The following is a 7,664-nucleotide window of genomic DNA, read 5'->3' on the forward strand; positions in this document are numbered from 1 at the left end:
CAGAACCCATTTCTCATTTATGAAGATTAACAGCCAAAGTGCTGATCTGGTAGAGCAAATCTTTTATAACTGAACAATCTGTGGTGAACCTCACCTCAAGCAGCTAGACCCCAGCTGAATATTGACCTGGCTTCTACCCAAACCTCCTTCAGGGCCAGTACATGAAACCCAGTTAAAGATCAAGATGCTCTTTTAATCTCAGTGACAGAGTCTCTTTCTGCTTCCATCACTCACCTCGATCTGCTGCCACGGGGCTCCCACTGGTGACAAGGAACTCGTACTTGTTGAGGGACTGCTCATCATCAAACAGGGTTGGGTAGAGGCTGGAGCGGGTGGCAGCACGGACTTCCACGAGGACTGCAAACTCTGCAGCAACAAGAGCCCAAAAGAGCATGAGCTGTGCTAGCCCAGACCCTAAAACACAGCTACAGACCCTGCTTTGCCTAGAGAAGGTGTCACATCTTTCAGTCACTGAGCAGGCAAAGACATGGGGAAAACAAAATGAAGTGGTTCAGGCTTTAATTCATGCAGCCAATACTTATTAAAAAAAAATAAATTTAGTATTCTTTAACTAGGGAGGGGAGAGAGTTCTGCAAGAGGTTCTTACCAGATGCCAGGATGTGGGGAGGGATCTGGACGTGTGGGCTGAGGCCCAGGAAGTTGCAGCGATAGGCCTCCTCGTACTGCTCACTGTAGGGGATGATCCGCACACACCCGACGGGCAGCATCGTCTGCAGGGGGGGAAACCAGCCAAGAGAAACTCTGGAATTCAACAACCAACTACAATTCCCTCCCTGACCTCCAGGGCTAAAGCTGGAGCTTAGCTTCCAGGCTAAGACATGGAGCACTGCTTGGGCAGATGCTCCTGATCTGGGGGATCAAAGTAACCCACTCAGCTTCAGAGCCCCTGCAGTCGCTGAGGACAAACAAGATGTCCAGAGGTTAAGGGGATTTTGTTTTGTGCGTGTTTTTTGGGTTTTTTAAATTGCTGTTTTTTCAAAACCACATAATTTAGAACACACTCGTCACAAGACTGCATATTGGGGCAGATCATTATAAAGTCTGGAGTAGTAGAGAAATACATGTAAAAATATGCAGCTAAGAAACAAAGGAAAAGGTTTCTACCCGTAGGACATCAAAGGCAGACTGGACAAGATCCATATCCTGAGCTTTCCAGATGACCTGGTTCCCCATCAGAACATGCCAAGCCAGCATTCGGAATGCTGATGCCCCAAGAACCTGGAAAAAAAACCCAAACCATTCTGCATTGGTTATAAACATGAGTGAAATGTCTAGTTTGCTCTATTAAAAACATGAGTGACAGGTAGGAAAATGGCTAGACCAGAACAGCAGGAAAGGACATGGAAATTTAGCACATGAACCTTCCCCCTCAGCCAGGTCACAGGAAGCACAGGAGAAAAGCAAGATCCGTAAAGAATAATTTATTCTATTTGTAAATTATTTTTCCGTCTGAAACACATTTTTTAAAAACAAATATTACTTGGCTATTGTAGATGCTGCAGAACCTCTGTATTAAATTACTGTCACTGCTCTTGGGAAGAAGAGAAGTGCAGAGTTTGAGAGAAATCATCTGACCCCACCCCACATGACTGATGATCACCAGAGGCCCACGTGAGGAAGGGAGCGTGCCCAGAGATCCAATTCACATCATGTTCCTGGTTGGGCAGGCACTGTGCTAAGCACAGCACCAGGGAATGTGCAGATTGCAGGAAATGAATGTATCTTTAAAAAAAATAAACATTATCAGGAGAAAAGAGCTTGTGAACTCTGCAGCCTTTGTTACCTGTCTCATGTGCCTGAGAGAGCGGAACACAGACAACCTCCTGTGAGCCACGTTCCAGCTGTTGCAATCTGGCACCAGAGAGGTTTCAGGGGAGCCTTTGGACAGCTCCTGCCCTTCCCCAACATCTGGCTGGGAAGAAGGCTTCTCTTCTTCCTCAGAACCGTCCCAGCCTTCTGACTCTTCTTTCAGATCTAAAAAAAAAAGGGGAGATTGGTCATAAAATTGCTGCTCTCTAGGAATGGAAAGTGGAAAGTGCTCACATGCTGCAGCCATGTGATTTTGGGTGTATGTGGGAAGAGAGAGCTCAGAACACAGTAACTGAAAGTACTGGCAGCAGCACAGATACACTTAAGTGTTAATTCAGATAAAAAATAACTACTCAATGGTCAAGAAGGAATTTTCATTTTCTACAGAACAGAAAGTCACATTTTTTCACCAGCTATGTTCTCTATTCTTGTTTTAAAGGTTATGGAGAAAGCTTTGTAGATTCTAGTATACATGGTTAATAAAATAGTTCAACACAGGGAAAAAAAACCCCAAACAATGATCCTTTACTTTTAGGAAGTTTGTAGACAAAGAAGCAAGAAATCCATATATTGTGACTGCAAATCCTTCTGGCTGTACAGATTCACTGGGAGGGCCAGCCCAGCCACAGAGAACAATAATCTTGATGATGCAACTCTGCTACTCAAGTGACAAACACCACGTGCAGAGAGCCTTTGAGGTGCCTGGATTTCACATTCCTGTCAGAGCCATCTCCAGATGGGAGAGACTACCAGCAAGGTGAAGCTGATGAGCAATGGCTGTGCTTAAGGTGCTGATCAGGACTCAGTGTTTCATCATCTAAAGCATTCTCAGAAGGTTTTTGCAGCTCTGGAAACCTCTGTCTCACCTGCAAGTTTTTCCATCTGAACGAGGGTGTCTTCTGTGGGTGCTCCCTCCAGCAGCTTCTCTGTAAGCCGGCTACCACAAGCCTTCAGCAGCCTGGAGATATTGAAAGGAAGAGAAGCAGTCATGCAGCTTGCCAGGTGCAAAAATCCAGTAAGAAACTTGATGTCATGATGTCAAACAAAATATCCAAGCACTAACCACTCTGTGCTACCTTCCAGCTCATCCCTGTGCTTTCCTCAGTGTGGGACCATCAGCCCATCTTACAATCCCTGCCACACAAAGTCACCCAGATCCCAGCATTCTGCAATTTCTTTGTGCAGCATGCTTATCTCCCATTCAAATCTCATGCCAGTGTTGCAACCCTCCCTGTGGCATCTTTCCAGGGAAGTTTAATGAGCCAGCCAGGCACTGGAGCAACTGGAGTCTCTCAGAGCCCAACGGCTGCATCTCCCACACTGTTGATCCCAGCACAGGGGCACTGCCAGGTGAACCACCATGGTCTGTCACCTGTGAATTCCAGGTGCAACACACTGGGGGCAGGAGCATCTTTATTCCTTTACTCCATACTGCAAAACCTTTCCATCTGCATAGCCATGGCTTCTATTAGTATTACCTCACAGCAAAAAGACATTTTTGTTGTCCTAAAGACATCAGTGTTGGCTCCTTCCAATTCAGACGCTACTTAGAAAAGTCCGAGTATTACCTCAAAAAAACCACCCAAACACTCAAACCCCATTCCCACTGTTTCAGGCAGTATCCTCCTGAGGAGGGAGCTGCCCAAGCTGAGCCCAACAGTGCATTACCAAGCGAAGGAGGTGTGCAGGCAGGCCCAGAGGTTCTCGTCGTTGGTCAGGGAGGTCAGGGAGCGCGCGGCGTTGCCGTTGCGCTGGTGCAGGAAGGGGGTGAAGGCCGTGTTCATGCGCTGGGCACGCTGGGGACACCCAAACTGCTCTGCTTCAAACACCTGCACACACAGCAAGGGCAGTGTCACTGAATGAAAGAGGTTCAGTGTTTGCAAAACTCAGGCAAAAAAACCCCAAAAATGCCAAGAGAAAAGAGTGTGTCACACACACTCGTCCAGTCATGGGAAAGCAGAGAGAAAGAAGGGACATCTTGTTCTCAGACGGACTGAAACGATCATTAAGTAACACTTGTGCTCCAAAATCATTGTCCTTTCCAGATTTACTTAATTACATTTGTAACAAAGCTGTTGTCTACAAGGCCTGTGAAAAGCACTGAGTGTTTCAAATTCCTGTTCCTTCCCTCCTACATCCCCAGACACTGAATCCTGGAATGGTTTGGGTTGGGAAGATCAACTTGTTCCAACCCCCCTGCCACAGGCACCTGGCACCTTCCATGAGACCAGGATGCTCCAAACCCTGTCCAATCTCACTGTGAGCACTTCCAAGGATGGGGATACAAATCCCTGGAGCCTTGTGTCAATCTTCATGACCACCCTGAGCCTCGTGTCAATCTTCATGACCACCCTGCCTTGAGCTGGATTAGCTTTTTGACTCAGCTGTCAATCAGGGATCATGATGCTGCACTGACACTGAGTCACAGGGACTCTGTGCACTGACCCACCTTCAGTGCTTTGCCCTGCAGCTCATCAATGATGCCCCTGATTTTTCCCAACAGGAAAGGCCAGGAGTTGATGAGGTAAATCCGGTCCATCATGATGGTGATGATGCTGTACCAGCGCTGGAAACCTCGGGCCAGGCTGTCTTTGATAAAGAAGGTGTGGCTGAACACAAAACCATGCTGCTCATCTCCAAAAAAAATAGGGCCTTCACGTCCTGGGCAGACCTGAAGGGAAGGGACACACACCAAAGTTATTAAACACATCACAGAGTAACCAACTAAACAGCTCCCTGCACTTTAACACCCACTTGGTGAATAAATGAAGCCTTTTTACAATACTATCCCAAAAGTGTGGTCAAACAGCCTTCCAGAGACATCCTACAAACACTCCAAATCCTTCAATTTAACTGTATTTTAAGAATTCAGCCCCATTCAACTACAATACTGAGAATCCAGAAGGAATTTTGCTGATCCTGACACACAAATGTTCATTAATCTGTGAGGTTTTTCTTTCATGTCTGTTAGAGGATGAATATTAATGGTCTACAAAGGGCACTCAAGACCACATTCAGAGGTTTTTACAAAAAACAAGTTATCTTACAATGACAAATAATAAGCACAAGGAACAAAACCAAGAAGGGCATATTTTTAGCCTCACAAGGTGAGAGGAAGGAACTCTTGAAGTCATCAAAGATCAAGCTAAAAAATACCACCAATCCTGCAATAAACAGACCTCTGTGCCTGCTTTTCCCCCTGGTTTTCTGCATGCTCCAGTCTGCACAGAGCAGGCAGGAGCATCAATGGAATATCTTGGGTTTGAAGTGATAGAGGAGGCACAGAGAGCACTCCCTGTGCCCCAAGGCAGGTACCTCACAGCTGAGGCTGCGCACGCAGGCCTGGCGCACGATGCTGAACAGCTGGGGGTGGTTTGGGTGCTGGTGGCTGACGTACTTGATGGAGGTCTCCTTGTCGTGGCTGACATACCCTGGGTGTCCTCCTGCAAGAGAGCGGCAGCCCTGAAGGCAGAAAAGCAAATCCAGCCATAAATGAGCGTGCAGGTGCCTCAGGTTTCCAAAGAGCTCTGACTGTTCCCTCCAAAACGCCATAAAATGTTATTTACACACACAGACAGGAACACAAAGACTCAGAAGACAAGGAAGGTGAGTCAGGGTCAGAATTTGAACTCAGCTCCTCACACAAAACTCTGATATACTTCCTCTGCTCTTATGCTCATTTTCCTCTATTTAATTCCACTGTGAACTTGGGGCTGGTAAAGTTCAGTACCAGCAGCTGTGAAACCAACTGGCCAAACAAAACTGGCCACAACTGAAAGGAAAGTAAATAATAAATATGTCAGAGGAAGTACTGATAGAAGACAAGGATGAGAATCGTAGAATAGTTTGGGTTGGAAGGGACCTTAAAGATCCCCTCATTCCTGTCCCTGCCATGGGCAGGGACACCTTCCACTATCCCAGGCTCCAAGCTCCATCCAAACTGGCCTTGGAGACCTCCAGGGATGGGGCAGCCACAGCTTCTCTGTGCCAGGGCCTCACCACCCTGACAGGGAACAATTTCTTTAGTATATCAAACCTAAATTTCCCCTCTTTCAATTTCAACACACTACTCCTTGTCCTATTACTGCAGTTCCTGATGAAGAGTGCCTCTCTGGATTCCCTGCAGGCCCCTTCAGACACTGGAAGGTTGCTGCAAGGTCTCCACACAAACTTCTGTTCTCCAGACTGAACAGCCCTGAACGACTGACAATATACATATTTCCTATTGTTTTAATTGGTTTTTCATTTGTTTTTTGTTTCCTAACCAGTACTGCTCTTAAAATTACTATTAATAAATTATCTGACCTAATCTAACAAAGTAAATGCTTTTGAGAATGAGGAAAGCATTTCAAAGCCACAAAAGAGTCATAGATCACAGAGCTTAAAGAGACCTCAAGGTCCTGTCAAAGGTGTATGTGTTCAACAGCTCCCTCATCCTCTTGTCATGGATCATAAGGATTAGAGTTAGGGCTGGCTTGCAGTTTATGAGGACTTGGAGACCTTCTGGCACTGACACATACAAAACCAGTGCTGTTCACATTTTTATTTGTCTCTAAACAATTCAATTTACATCAGAGAATCCCAGAGCCCTTTAGCCAAGCCAAGGACACCGATGCCCACACACAGATTTCCCCACTTGCCTCACACATGTCAGATTTCTTTGGCCCTGGGCTGCTGGAGTCGGCGCTGGCGCCTTCGGCCGGGCTGTGCGAGCGGATCCTGCTGCTCATCTGAATCCCCCCTTCCTCCTCCTCGGCCTGCTCGTTCTGCCCTGAGATGTCCCCGCTGCCGGCGCCCTGCGGGAGCGGCGAATGCAGCACCTCGGTGCAGAACAGGGTGCGAGGGCCGTGCAGCTCACAGAAATGGCACAGGGCCACGATGGCGTTCATAGTGAGGGCTCAGCGCAGCCGCCAGGCCTCCTGCAGCAGGGACAGAGACACGGTGAGCACAGGGAGACCCCGGGATCTCTCAGGCCTCACTGCTGCCAGTGCTGCTCTGCATCCCACCCGGAGCAGCTGGCCTTAAGCTCAGCCTGAGCCTGAGACCATCGAGTCCAGCCTGTGACCAATCCCCACCTTGTCACCCAAATCAGAGCACTGAGTGCCATGTCCAGTCTTTCCTTAAACACCTCCAGGGGTGGTGACTCCAACACCTCCCTGGGCATTCCACTGATCCAGGACCAACCTCCTGTTTGCTGATGGGATGGCCTCGAGCAACCCAGCCTGCCATGCCCAGCTGCTGGACGCTGATCCAGGACACCTCAGGCCCCACGGGGGTGAATGGGGCTGGACCAATCCCTCATGCCCAGATACCTCCAGCATCACAGGGACAGGTTCAGGGAATCTCAGAAAGGTTTGGGTTGGAAGCAACCTTGAAAATCACCCAATACAATCCCCTGCCTCTGAAAGGGACACCTTCCACTGTCCCAGGTTGCTTCAAGCCCCATCCAGCCTGGGGCTGGACACTTCCAAGGATCCAGGGGCAGCCACAGCTGCTCTGGACAACCTGTGCCAGGGCCTCACAGCCCTCACAGGCCAAATTTCTTCCCAATATCCCATCTAACCCTGTTGTCAGCTTGAAACTGTTCCCTCCCTCTCCTGTCACTCCAGACCCCTGTAAATATCCTTTCCCATATTTCCTGTAAGTTCTATTTAGGTACTAGAAGGCCACAATTAGGTCACCCCGAAGCATTCTCCTTTCTAGGCTGAACAATCCCAATTCTTCCAGCCTTTCCTCAAAGGACAGGTTCTCTTCCCCGCCCTTGATCAGCTCGGTGGCCTCCTCTGGATCAAGGCTGAGCTCGTACACAGCAGCCCCTGGTGCCCGGAGCCTCA

At 48.3% G+C, this 7,664-nt stretch overlaps 1 protein-coding gene across 2 annotated transcripts in view; it reads right to left on the minus strand.

The window, feature by feature from the left end:
- FLCN (folliculin) overlaps nucleotides 1-6,744 on the minus strand; it is a 10,027-nt gene extending 3,283 nt beyond the window's left edge. The window contains exons 1-9 of one of the 2 annotated variants that reach the window (XM_031061110.1): nucleotides 6,471-6,744; nucleotides 5,146-5,292; nucleotides 4,439-4,501; nucleotides 3,499-3,515; nucleotides 2,697-2,788; nucleotides 1,805-1,995; nucleotides 1,126-1,239; nucleotides 608-731; nucleotides 235-366 (exon numbers count right to left, since the gene is read on the minus strand). In XM_031061110.1, coding sequence (XP_030916970.1) covers nucleotides 235-366; nucleotides 608-731; nucleotides 1,126-1,239; nucleotides 1,805-1,995; nucleotides 2,697-2,788; nucleotides 3,499-3,515; nucleotides 4,439-4,501; nucleotides 5,146-5,292; nucleotides 6,471-6,719 — 1,129 coding nt within the window. In that variant the 5' untranslated portion in view covers nucleotides 6,720-6,744. Of the gene's footprint in view, nucleotides 1-234; nucleotides 367-607; nucleotides 732-1,125; nucleotides 1,240-1,804; nucleotides 1,996-2,696; nucleotides 2,789-3,498; nucleotides 3,660-4,279; nucleotides 4,502-5,145; nucleotides 5,293-6,470 lie in introns of both variants that reach the window. The other variant, XM_005425935.3, reaches the window with a different exon arrangement.
- Between the last annotated feature and the right edge of the window lie 920 nt (nucleotides 6,745-7,664).

This window comes from Geospiza fortis, unplaced genomic scaffold, assembly GCF_000277835.1.
Source record: "Geospiza fortis unplaced genomic scaffold, GeoFor_1.0 scaffold213, whole genome shotgun sequence".
Lineage (NCBI taxonomy): Eukaryota > Metazoa > Chordata > Aves > Passeriformes > Thraupidae > Geospiza > Geospiza fortis.